The sequence below is a fragment of the Physeter macrocephalus genome, chromosome 10, assembly GCF_002837175.3.
Source record: "Physeter macrocephalus isolate SW-GA chromosome 10, ASM283717v5, whole genome shotgun sequence".
Lineage (NCBI taxonomy): Eukaryota > Metazoa > Chordata > Mammalia > Artiodactyla > Physeteridae > Physeter > Physeter macrocephalus.
In genome coordinates this window covers 21362559-21376402 of record NC_041223.1, presented here as the reverse complement: position 1 = coordinate 21376402, position 13844 = coordinate 21362559, and the positions used below count along the sequence as shown (strand labels likewise).

Sequence of the window (13844 nt, the reverse complement as noted above, 5' to 3'; positions counted from 1 at the left end):
CTGAGTAACCATGAGGCATTTACTCAACTGGCAACAATACTTGTCATGGAGAAGCCCAACTGTTACATTCAGTGATCTGTGTCCTGCTAAGTCTCTTCCCCAGCAAGATTCTGGGTATGCTACAGCTGTGAGTGAGGAGCCCCCCACCCCCAGCGTTATTGCTGTTGTTGGACAGATGAGTGTGAGCTTCAGTCGAAGAGCAGCTGGTGGATACTCGGGATCAGATTCTAGGAGGCTTCCATGACCCACTTTGCTCTCAGTGGACCCAGAGTCACTCTTGCGGTTTTTCACTCACAGATGACCTGCTCAAGTCTAGAGCTATGGGGAGCGTGGGCCTGATTAATGGGCCGAAGTTACAGGGAGGGAGTGCGATTTTGGCTCCTGATGAGGTATACCTTCCTAAAAGTGAGGGCAGTGGAGAACTGGAGGGGGGCTCTGCCACAGAGGGACCCTCCTGCCTCCGAATGTCTTCAGGCAGGTGAGCACATCTTAGGAATGTTCCTGAAAGGACTCCTGCTTTGTGTGGCATGTTGGACTAGAGTGACCTCGCAGATTCATTCCAATGCAAAACACTTTTGAGCCCATGAAAAAGTGTCCAGTGAATGTGTTCTGCAAACACACAGACACTCTGTAAACATGAGGCACATATTTTAAAAGATGAAGAGTGAGATACTTGTTCTGGGAGTCCTGGTGGTTGGAACTTGGTGCCTTGACAGCATACCTTCCATGCTTAGTTGCCTGCAGTTTGTTCTCCTTGGCCCAGGACACAGTTACCTGCATTATGTGTTAAAAATGCCCTCAGCCAAAGACCAAACAAATAGCCAAAGGCATTTTCCTATCAGGGCCCCTTTCGAGGAGGTAGAGCAAAAGAACAAAGCAGTGGAGTTTGATTCTTGGCAGGAAGCCAAGCTGCCTAGGTCTAGCTCCAGTATTTACATGGAAGAAAGAGGAGGGATTTTTAGCTGAGATTAAGTTAGAATTAAAGCAACAGAAAACTTAACACTAAACTAAAGCATCCTCTGGGATCCATAATGGAAAGGCAGAAACAAGGGGATATTTTCGGGCTCTCTGATGATTTTTTTTTTTTAAGTTCAAATGTGAAAGCTTTTAAAAGGTGCCCATAAAAAATAAAAAAATTAAAAAAATTAAAAAAAATAAAGATAACTAGTCTAGAAAAAATTTTAAAAAATTTAAAAAAAAAAGGTGCCCAAAGCAGAGATTACAGAATGGCCTTGATTAGGGATCCAGGATCACCCACTATTTGAGCTGGACCACCTGTCCTTTAGCGGCCATTAAATCTCATCCCTCGATTTACAGATAATGGGTCCGGGGCCTTGGAACTTGAAGAGTTCCCAACATCACACAACTGGCCGTGGAAGTTCTGGAGCTAGCATCCAAGACTTCTGACAACTATTTTGAGTTTTAGGCCACTTTACCGGAGGAGCAAACAATGAGAAACTCTGTTTCCTAAGAGCCAGGGGCAGACAGCCACAATGACTGTGTTCTGAATAGGCAGTGCCTTCAGTTTCCCAGGATGTGGGCTCATCCGTGCCCAGTGGTGCCTGCAGCCTCAAGCTTAGTGCAGCACAGCTGGGGGTCCTGGGCCCACCCCCAGGAGTAGGGGCTGAGGTCTCGCTGTGAGAGGTCTCAGAGGCCTGCTCCCCCTGGAGGCCCAGTCGGGCGTGAATGGGTCTTACAATCTCGTGAGACTGCAGTGGTCAGGGTCCTACTGAACTCCTCACACAATCTCCGCAGTGCCCCAGTGTCATTGTGGGTGCTGTTGTTTGGCTTCCTGTGCTGACCGGGGTTCTCTCCTCTTTGACAAAACCTGAACACGTTGAAGCTGCCTTTAAGCAACAGTACTCTTTTTACATGAAAGAGTTCCCATAAAAGAACAGCTCCTGCTGGCCCCCCATACCCAGGTAACTTTGTCTGTTGAAATCGCCAACATTTCAGTGAGCTGTTGTCACTTGCTTCTGCAAGGGGTGGTGGAGAGTGGGGCTGGGTAGGTGACCTAAAGGGGCGTGGGGTTTCTGTGTGTGTCTGCAAGTGAACCAATGAGATGTTCAGTATCATTCTTTTGACCTTTCATTCATTTACTCACTCATTCATTCATTCATTCATTCGTTTTCTTGTTTGTTTACATTCTGAGTCTAGCCAAAAAAAAAAAGTTGGACAAAACTTAGAACAAAGAGTACACATATGCTATACATAAAATGTAAATGAAGTCAGGTCACTCGCTAAGAAGGAGGAAACAGATTTCATCCATGAATTATCATATGAAATCTATGGTAAATATCAAGCTTTTCTCTGACTTTTCTGGCAACCAAGATACATAATTCCTAGTTATCAGAAAGGGGGAAGAAGTCCAATTTCTTTAAGAGACTAAGTGTTGCTATTCTGGGGCTCATGTCATCGCTTAATACAAAGCTGCTGGTCCAAGGCACGTCCCTCCCTCCCCCACCCAGTGTCCTAGCTTCAGGCCACCTGGAGCACCCCCCAAAAAACATGTTCTAAGTATGTGTGAGGGTGTGGCTTGGGGCAATGGGGTTTCATTTAGGTCTTGAAATTATGTTGTCCAGGGTGACTTTAGGATTTGCAAATTATGAAGCCAGGGGTAGGAATTTTACGGGGGGGTAGTCAGAATCTAGTCCCACTGTGCATACCTACTCTCCACCAATGTACCTTTCCTTTTCCCCAAAGAGCCCTAGGTAGATCCCTTCTCTGGCCCTGTTTTAGGTGTCAAGGTGCTTTCTTGAACAGGACATCCAGAGGGAATAGAGTTTGGCAGAGCGCACTTTGAGGAATGTTGGCTCAAAGGATTAGAGGATGGCATGACCCTGTCATGCCACCTTCTTGGCCCTTGACAGTGGGGAATGGAGCTAGTGGTTATATAGACATGTAGGGTTTAGGAACGAATATTATAGACATATAAGGTGAATACTACTGAAGTCCCACCCTGAGCTCCTAAACTCCGTTCTGAAGTTGTACCAGGAATTTAATTTCTTCCAGAAGAAGAAAGAGTCAGTGTTGAGATTCCCATTCCTTTACATACTATGAAAACATGAATTAACTCCATCCTCCCAAGACTTGGGATTTGTCAGGGGATACACCAGAACACTCTAGAACTTGTGAGTATGGCAGGGGAAAGAATGACAGAAATGTTGGACTTTTGTAATAGATGATGTGAGAAAGAAAACACTAGAAAAGTAGTCCCTTCTGTCTGAGGTTCAGATGAGTTACCTGAGTGTCTACTGAAAGTTTGTTTTCCATGTAAGTGCATTCATACGTTGCACATTCATAGAAACCTGTGTTTTAGAATGCATTATTACTAAAGGAGTATTTCCAAGTGAGAAGTAGCCTTGGTGCTCCATAGTTGATATGGGATAATGTGTCTGGATTCTTGGCCACATTCCGTTATTTGGAAGACGAGGCACAGTGGCTGAGCTTCAGGTCTTGGGCTAGGGTTATTTGCCCTGTCCTAATTATGTTGATTCCAATCACGTAGTTTGCTAGGCAACCAGAAAAACTGGGGTTTGAGCCCTCAAGTCAACAGAATGAATATGCTCAATTCTAGTTGAAATGTTTTTCATAATTATTTTAAGCAATGACTTGATTCTTACTTGTGCTTATTCTTTTTAAAAGTATTAGAAAGGAAGATTTCTACAAGACAAAGTAGAGAGGAGCTGATAAGAAGGGGAGTTCTTAAGGAATTGCCTGATCAAGGTGAGGAAATTAATCATACATTTAAAATAATTTGATCCTTCCTTCTTTGGTCTTTCTTTCATTTTCTTTTGAAATGTAAGATGATCATGGTCTTGGGGAAATAAAAGTACCACACTCTGAGAATCTTGCTTTAATTCAGAATGCCTTTGTGGGCTGCAGAGAATCTAAGGTTTTCTAGAGAAGAAATTCAATGACCTTTTTGGTGAGTCCTTCACCATATGTCACCCTAAACCTAAAGCTTTACAAAGCTACTCTGTGGCAGGAGATACAGATAAGATGCAAATGCCTACATGATTCATTCTCTATTCTTGAGCTTCAATCTGTCTATACAGGTAAACTCAATTGTTTAAGTAAATGCAAAATTTTAGCTCCACTCCTGCCTTTTGGTTTCTTAAGTCTACCAGTAAAAGAAAAGAGAGTGAAAAGAGATGGTAAACAGACCTCTCGTCCTTTATACTCTGTAATACACTCAAATGTATGGTCAATAAGGATTAATGGGCAAATTAAATTAATGTTCTTTATGTGTTCTCTCAAGTAATTTTCCCAGCATTGTTCTCTTTTCATTTCTTTGAATCTAGCTCTCTCTCACCATATCACTAACAATTATTATTTCCAAGTGTTTTTTCCCCACCTCTAATCTTCTTCCCTTTTTTCCTAGATAGAAACTGAGATAGACCCTCAAAAGAAATACCAAGATGGTTATTTCTCCAAATAAATAATACTGAATGATTTTCATTGCTCCCACTACTATAAAACTAAAGGAAATTTTTGTTGCAACATTTCTGACTTACCGCATGCCTTTCCTCACCCCACCCCTCCAGACATTTACTGGGGTAAAATATTATTATTGTGCTTTTATAGGCACAAATAAAATGCTGTTGATTTGGAATTGAAATAATAGTTCTTCTCATTTCCTGATATATATTCCTTGCAAAGAGCTTAACCTCTTTTGGCATTCACTATTTGTAAATCCAAATGCCACGCTTTTCCCAACATCTGAATATTCTAGAAGGAGCTAGGAGATGCTTCACTATTTTACTCCTGCAGAGAAAATAGGGACGTCTGGAGTGAATACTGCTATTTTTCTTGAGCCCACAAAATTTTAGGTATTCTATTTATTGTACTTTTCTCACTCCATTTTATGAATGAACTTAAAGTAGTCCCTAATTTTCTATTACCTTGAAGCTAGTCATTTCCTTTCTGGAACTTTTAGAAATAAACAATGTACATCCTTAACATTTTTGTACTTGAAGGTGGACTTGCTACTGGTATCAAAGTTTGCTTCTTCCCTAATCTCCCTGGAGACGGCAGAAAAATTACATGTCCACTGAAAGCTCAATGCTGGGCCATCACCTTTATAGCGTGGGCCAGTGCACTGTTTTGGTATCCTTTATTTGGAAACCTTTTCAAAGAAAGGAAAAAAAAGGAAAAATTTCTGATCCAAACTGTTAATGAGTATTAAAGTTAGAGACTAAAGGCCTCTTTTTTTTACCCAATTAAAAATTATAGCTAGAAAAGCGTCTACTTTTTCTAAAGACAAGTGGCAGTGGTCAGCTGAAAGAAATGCTTAATATTGCTTGGTTTTATTTTGCCTAATCTGTTAAACTATTTGCAAGATGGATTACAATTTCATATACTTACTTTCCAGAAGTCTGACTCTCTTGGATCTTTTTATTTAATGTTTGCAGACCGAACGTTAAAAGTTTTAAAACATAAAATAACAAAACAGTTTTTAACCTAAACATAGTGCAGTAGGTTTAATGTTTGGGAAGTCATCAATTACTGAGTCTTACTTTCTACTTTTTGCATGGTCCCTATATAGAACTACAGAAATTACCAAATACTTAGAAGTTCCCCGTGAGGCTTATTGTAAATAGAGCCCTTCCCCACTTTCAGCCAAGGGCTGGGGAAAATAGTTTTCTGTCATTTTTCCAAAAACAATTATCTTGAGAATTTCGGTCTGTTTTCAGCTCTAGCCAGAGACTGGAAGCTGCTGTGCTTGGTGAAAACCTCCTCTCTTCTGCCAGTGAAGGTTCATTCTTTGCCTTGATGTTCTTGACCTTGTCTTAGCTCTTGACAGTGCTTGTCAATTATGCCCTTTATTCAGTGAGCCAAACAGACTTTTAAAATCCTGCCAGCTACCCTGGATTTGACCTCATCCCATTCCACCCCATACCTTCACTCCCAGCTATTATTTACTCCTTTTAGATGACCTTTTTTACGCCAAGATCTAACTTCAATCTAAAAATTCAGTGATTGGCCTTCTCTCCTGAGAAGTCCATGGTCTGGTCCAAGTTTAGTCATCTTCTGGTTCTTACCTTCCATCTTTTCCCTTAGCTTTAACATGAAGGCATGTAGATGTTTTTGCCTGCATAACAGCCTCCTTTCTTTTTCTCCCATGGTGTCCTCTTTAACCTTCTACTGAGTCGCTCAACTTCTGTTCTTACATGATTTTCTTCTTGTCTCTGTTCCTCTGTTAACTGTATCCCCAATGTACCAGTTTACCAGAAAGAGGGAAATCCCTCAAATACTCTCATGCTTCTTCTTTAACCACTTATTTGTGTGTCCTTTATCTCTTGGTTTACTTTCAGCTTACGACTCTTGTCTGAGTTTTCTCCTTCCTTTGCATACAAATGCTCCTGTAAGACTTGGAGTGGGCACATCTTACTGTAACCTGCAGCCTGGCTCAGCATCTTGTCTTGCCTTCCTTTGCTGAGCTTGTATTTTACTTACATACATAAACTATAACAAGGACTTAACTTATTTTAATTCTGTTGATAAAATAATACACAAAACTAGAAAACCTTTTCAATACACACACCAATTAATTAATAATAACTTCAGTTCTCCTCTGTTTTATTCTTGAATTCCATATTTATTACAAACATGACTCCTTTTTCTATTATTTCCTATACTTTAGCTTTATGTCTCAGAGTAAGTATCTTTCTACATTGTTGATTATTTCTTTCTATCATATGATAATCCAGTTTCTTCTTGTGCCCACAATTATTTGATTTTCTCTCTAGGTTTTTTGTTCTGAATTTTAAAAATTAGTTATTTAGTCTACTAAAGAATTTTTAACGTAATAATGGTTAAAACAATTAAATTGTCATTAACATGATTTCAACATGTTTTCATTACCATCTAAAGTCTTAGAAAACAAAGGTAAATTTATATTTGGGTTACCTAAAAATTGAGGATTTTTATATAAAGAAGTGGTTTTCTATTTTGTCTGGAATTTTCCGTTCTTATATTACTTTTTGTTTTTCTGAATCCAGTACCTGGACATTAGATTGTGTCTCCCCTCCCTCTTTTTTTTACTAGCAAATTTCTTGGGATCCAGTAATAAGAACTAAGAATCTTTTGTTTTCTTGTTGGTTTGTTGTATAGTCTTTTAAAAATCATTACCTTAATTTTATTGAACTAGTTGAGATCTACTTGCAATGGCATTGCCTTCAATTATTGTCTATTTTAGTTTTATACAGGAGTCGGATTATAGGTACTTGGAAGTTACGTGACTAAGGAACAGTTGTTCATTTTAAGTATGACATAATTCTGTGACATGTATTTTACTTATTAAAATGCCATGCTTGTTTTTGTCAATAGGGCCAATGGATTTTATTGTTGAGCCAAAGCAATTCAATCACATTTAATGAAAACTTGGGAGATGGTCTCTGTTTTAGAATGATTGCCAAAATAAGATTAATCAAAAATTGCATAAAATCAGCTCTAATCATGCATTTCTTCAAGTTTGCTAAGTAAAAACTTCAAATCATTAATTTGGCTTTTAGAGTGGTAGCACAGCTTCTTAAAATTTTCCTGATATGAACTATGGTTAAATTTTCAAGCATCACTGAATTAAGAGTTTCAGCAAAATCTCTCTCACTTTAGAAACTCCTAGGAATTTATAAACATTCAGGGGTGTTAAAATTAGTTATTTGTGATTTAGATAACATAAATTTTAATTTGTTGTGATTTTTTAAAAATTCCCCTGTAGGGGCTTCCCTGGTGGCGCAGTGGTTGCGCGTCCGCCTGCTGATGCAGGGGAACCGGGTTCGCGCCCAGGTCTGGGAGGATCCCACATGCCGCGGAGCGGCTGGGCCCGTGAGCCATGGCCGCTGAGTCTGCGCGGCGTCCGGAGCCTGTGCTCCGCAACGGGAGAGGCCACGGCAGGGGGAGGCCCACATACCACAAAAAAAAAAAAAAAAAAAAAAAAAACAACAACAAATAAAAATTCCCCTGTAATTGCTTTTTTTTACATTTTTTTCCTAATGTTTTCAAATTATTATTAGCCCAACTTAAAGACTTCCTGGTCAGCTATATATGACAATTGCCTGAGTACATTTTAATATTTCCATAAATAGGAAAATGAAAATACAGTTAGCCTTACTGCCATCTTTCCCTGAATAGAGTAGCAGTTATATTACTGTGTAAAGTTAACATGTCATGGATGTAATATTCTGTAGACAGTGGTGCTTGGAAATGTTCATATTCTCCCACTAATCGTTTGTATGTGTAGTTGCATTTCATGTTATTTGTGTGTTTGCATTCACCTTGTGTTTTTGGTGCTTGTTAAAAATGTTTATTCCATTTTTCAGATTCCTTTTTTCACAGGTCAGTTTCTGAATGACAAAGAGACTCCTAAGTATTGACTTCAACCAAAACTAAGCCCAAGAAGAGAGGGACTCTCCTGCCTAGGGGTATTTTATAATTAGGTTAATCGTTCCTAACTGTCTTGAGATGGCTCCTGGATACTCCCTCCATAGCTGCTTTCCCCCAAGACTAAGAATTTTCTAGCTCTTTCATTTGAATGAATTATTCAGTAAAACATGGTGAAAATAGTCCAGGATGTATTTGGTTCCCAGGTCTGAAACATAAACCTGAACCCTACAGTCCTAGTAACTGGAAAATTTGGTTTTAAGAAAGCCATCAAGTTAGACATCTAGGTGTTTCTCTCCCCATTTTTAGATGGAGATGTAACAGTTAACTTTGAAAATTCAAACGGGCACATGATACCCATCGGAGAGGAATCTACCCGAGAGGAAAATGTAGTAAAATCTGAAGAAGGTAATGGCTCTGTAGCTGAAAAAGCACCACCTCTGGAGGAAAAGGCAGAAGATAAGAAAGAGAACCCTGAACACCACTCTGAAACACTGGCAGCTCCTGCTCTACCTCCTCCAGCTCTTCCTAAGCCTACACCCAAACCTAAGCCCCAAAAAACACCTGTGCCTCCAAAAGGGGCCGCTGCTGGGGCCAGCCCCCAGGGTGACGAAGTGCCTCCTATTAAAAAAATTACCAAGGCTCCTGGTAAGCAGGCCCCCGTCCCTCCACCCAAGCCAACAAGCCGAAATGCAACCCGAGAGGCTTCTGATTCCTCTCATTCAAGAAAAACAACTGGCTCCAAAGCAACAGCTTCACCATCTACTTCCTCCACCTCATCTCGTCCTAAAGCTTCAAAGGAGACAGTCTCTAGCAAAACAAGCAATCACAGAGGGCAAGAAGAAAACTGGCAGACAGCCAATGTCTCAGCCGTCCTCAGATGCAACCACTTCTGGCATATCTGACCTTAAAGGAGACCAGGGTGGTGAGTCTCAAACCCGAGCAGACTGCCCCTGGCACCTCTTCCCCCCACCCCTCCTCTCCCTCTGGAGGAGCAGAGCATTGTTGCCTCAGACACTCCTGCCGTCCTGGTCAGCAACGGAGCCGACCTGCCCGTCCCTGCCTTAGACCCAAGTCAGCTTCTCTGGACTGAAGAGGCGACAAACAGCACCACTGTCCACTCAGGCGCTGGCTTAAGTGTTAGCAGAGAAAATGCAACATGGTGAGTCGGCACAAAAACCCCATATTCTGTCTGTATTCCTATGAAGCTGGGTACTAAAGATCACTAAATCCTGAAGAAGGTAATGGCTCTGTAGCTGAAAAAGCACCACCTCTGGAGGAAAAGGCAGAAGATAAGAAAGGTAACATCAAGAGAAACCCCATATTCTTTTACAGCTCAAAGTTGAGAAGCAGGTCTTAGGCTCCAAATAGTGACCCTAAGACCAGTAGAGAGGAGTTCTGCAAATACAAAGAGGAGAGAAACGATAACTAGCAAAGAGAAATTGGATGGTTTTCTCAGGTAGCTACATCCATTTTATAAGCACATCATTTAATGTTTTATTAAAGGGGGCTAATTAATAGTAAGAATCGGAAGGGGTGGCCTCTTCTATCATTAGAGATGTCTGGGAATCTTATCCTTTCCTCAGGAGCTTTTTCTCAGTATCTTTTTTTTTTTTTTTTTAATTTTATTTATTTATTTTTGGCTGCATTGGGTCTTCGTTGCTGCATGCGGGCTTTCTCTAGTTGCAGCGAGCGGGGGCTACTCTTGGTTGTGGTGCGTGGACTTCTCACTGCAGTGGCTTCTCTTGTTGTGGAGCTTGGGCTCTAGGCACACGGGCTTCAGTAGTTGTGGCACGCGGGTTCAGTAGTTGTGGCTTGCGGGCTCTAGAGCTCAGGCTCAGTAGTTGTGGCACACGGGCTTAGTTGCTCTGTGGCATGTGGAATCTTCGTGGACCAGGGCTCGAACCCATGTCCCCTGCATTGGCAGGCGGATTCTTAACCACTGCGCCACCAGGGAAGCCCCTCAATATCTTAAAAAAAAAAAAAAAAAAAAAGCCAGCAGTCTGAACATCTTTCTCTGCTGGTTACTTTCAAATTATAGCAGCTCAGCTTGGAGGAATAGCATAACAAGATGGCTTGCTCAGCCCAGCATTATCTCTTTAGAAGTGGGAGCTTGTCTGGTGGCATCCACACACCCGATGCTGTAAGTTCTGGGCCAGGTTCAGACATTTCTGGGAGACCCAGGAATAGTTCCCAGTAATGCCGGGGATTCTTGTTGCTGGAATGGCCATAACCTCTGCTCCATGATTTGTCTGTGCAATAGGAAATTTCAAAATATGCCAGAGGCAATTATGCCATTCCCTGAAGGCTTCTTTGGAGACTTTGGTTTCCAAAGTGAAATACTATGGTAGATTGCACAACTGCAAAATACTTGTCTATCACGGACCCCCAGAACATTCACAAGTTCCTGGTCACTGATTGACTACATCTCCATACCATTCCTATCACGGTTGCAGGAACCCCCAAGCCTCTTACTTATGCAAACCTGAACTGAAACCCCCATAAGGTAATGCTTTGTTGGGAGATTCTAGATGATTTCCTGCTGCATAGAAATGAATCCTCAGAAAACAGGCTATTTTTCCATAATGCCTGCCTCTTAGTTGGATGGCATAAATTTGTCAAACCTAGTTTGGCCTCTCTAGGCATTTTGAGAACTCTTAGAAACTGCTGGAAGGAAACTTCTCTTCCTCTGTTCTTGACCCAGATCCTCCAAAGGCAAAGGGAACAAAAGAACATTTGACAGACACAACTTAAAATCATCTTCTCAGGAAGTCCATAACCTTCTATTATTTGAATATAAATTAGCCTTTAAAAACTTTAGAAGCCTCTATTAATAATCTGTTGGAAATTTATTATTTTGCTTTATTCCATATTAAGTATGGTACTCATGGGGCTTTACTTAGTGTTTCCATTGAAGGGCTCTGGTTATGCTTAAGGTCATATGTTAGTTGATTTCTCATAAATGATTATGAGAAATTAACTAAAATTTTTAATGATGATATTCCTGGAACATAAGAGAAAACAGACCTGAATAGAGTTTAAGAGGTTTCAGTTGAAATGCAGTGATTTCTTTTTTTACTTTTTTATTTTTTAGTCCAACTGTCCTGTCTCACCACATTGTTAAATTTCAAATCCATCTGTGCTTTGTCCCTGGTACAGCCTTTTCACATTCAAAATCACAACCTTCATTATGTAACAGTGCCATCTCTAGTGCTTGCCTGGTCCGTGTGGAATGTCAGTCAGTGGACTGGACGGACTTCAAAGGCCGTATTTCCCTTATCAGCCTAATAAAAAGTTGCTGACAGTTTTATGTTAATTAAACCAGCAGGCCTGATGTTCCAAAAAAATGGCAGACTTCACATGTTCATGGATATTTGAGAGATGTTTTTGTTTTCTTTTTTTTTACTTCGGATTAGTACATTCAGTTCTTTTTGGTCAAATAAGGTCTGAGTTAGCATCTTGCTTGGCTGGTCTGTACATAAGGAGATGGAAAGGCTGGACATGGTGCCCCAGCACTAATAAGACAGAGGAGCCTCCCTCTCGCTGTGTAGACAGTGCCCCCGCTGGAACCACACTGAGTGAGGGGAAGCATTTGGTATGGAAACCACTTCCTGACAGTAAAAAGAATGTCACTCCTGACCAACATCATGGAGCATCATGTTAAATAGAAAATATCTTATAAACAAACCATTCATTGCTCTGGAAAGACACCATTTAATACTGAAAAAAACAGCTTAAGAGTTACTCTTACCTCTGCTCCTCTTTTGATGTCACTTCTTTTTTTTTAAATTTTTTTTTTAAATTTTATTTATTTACTTATTTATTTTTGGCTGTGTTGGGTCTTCGTTTCTGTGCGAGGGCTTTACCACCAAGGAAGCCCTTGGTGTCACTTTTTATTTGAACTTACTACTGTGCAAATCTACTCTCCCATGTTCTCAGTTTACTCTTTATTTTGGGGTGCAGTGTGCCCCTTCCTTTTGCATTGAGTCAACTTACCCAAGAACTTCATTTCATATATTAACTGATTATATTTGCAAAGCCATATCACATACCATCCTAGATGCTTGTATCTCTTTTTGAGACAGCATGTCAGTGCTTTAATATTTGAAACATCAGCGTCGAAGAAAACAAAACAAATGTCAAGTGGCCTTCCCACTACTCTGGGGGCAGGTTCTACCTAGGACACGTGGTGTTCCTGGGGCTCCTGAGGGCACCTGATTCTGAATTAGGGCGGTGGTCTTGGGCCTCTTCTGCCTAACACTGGAAACTTTTTCCTGAAGGCCTTCGGGCCTCATAGTCTCCCGTTATTCCTTATCAATAAATATATAAGCAGCAGAAAAACGGATCTGCAATCTGAATCTGTTAAATATAGCTTGGTATTAAATATGAGAAATCTGGAAAGTATCTGATATTATTTCTGTTGAGTCATTGTAGAGGGCTTTCCATGAAGTAACAAGTATCTTACCTGCATTTGTTCCCCACGTGAGCATGAAGGTCAGCCATGGGGGCCAGGGAAAGAGCACACTGTGCATAAGAAACGGCCTTTGCCTTCAAGCAGATCGTGACCTATGTGGAGACCATGTACACAGGCAATTGTAGTACAAGATGCAAAGTGCTCTGGGAGGCCCGAGGACAGCAAACCAGGGAGCTTGCAAGTGGGACCAAAATTGGGTCTTAAGAGGAAGATATTTCCAAACTGAGACCTGGAGGAGATAAGAAGGATGCAGTCAGACAAAGGAGAGGGATGGGGGCAAGTGCATTCTAGGCAAAGTGAAGGCTGCCTGCAGTTCTCAGATTTGCTCCAAGTGTTGTTGGACTCGACTCTCCGTGTGGTGGAAGGAGGCAGATTGGGAAGTGTAGTCAATAGCTCACCTCCAGACCATTGTTATGAGATGTAGTATCCTCATCAAGCCAGAGTGCATAGGCAGCCCTTTCTTAACCTCCTCTTGAAAAGGTAATACTTCTCTACACCATCAGTTTATGTCCTTTCTTCAGATCGTATGCTAATAGTAAAAAATACCTCTTGACGTTATTCATTATCTCCTAGATATAAGAGTTCACTTCCCATGGATGTGTGTGTGTGTGTGTGTGTGTGTGTTAGTAACTATCAGCTGATCAGTCACATTCACTGAATAGACATAATGTTTAGAGCATCTTGCTTGATGGAATATAAAATTTCAGACAAAAGCAGTTTATAATTTAGTCAGAAAAGTATACTGTTGGCGTGCGTGTGCTCGCACACACAGACACACACACATACACCCGTTAGGAATCACTGCAGAGTAAACATAAACAGTGGCCATATGGCAAACACACACAGATAATTTGATAGAATTTACAGAGGAGGGAGGAGTGGACCATGCTTCTCCAAGAGTAGCCGGAAGTTTGCGTGTAGTGTGTACATTCTCAACCCGGTAGGAATTGTCATTTCCAGCTGTCATAGAGTGAACCATCTCCTT

The 13844-nt window shown here is 41.0% G+C and overlaps 1 protein-coding gene across 1 annotated transcript in view; it reads left to right on the top strand.

Moving 5' to 3' along the window:
* PHACTR2 (phosphatase and actin regulator 2) overlaps nucleotides 1-13844 on the top strand; it is a 136202-nt gene that overhangs the window by 84560 nt on the left and 37798 nt on the right. Inside the window, exons 3-5 of the mRNA XM_024122451.3 lie at nucleotides 3646-3726; nucleotides 8695-8793; nucleotides 9627-9686. Of these exons, the coding sequence (XP_023978219.1) occupies nucleotides 3646-3726; nucleotides 8695-8793; nucleotides 9627-9686 (240 nt within the window). The remainder of the gene's footprint in view (nucleotides 1-3645; nucleotides 3727-8694; nucleotides 8794-9626; nucleotides 9687-13844) is intronic.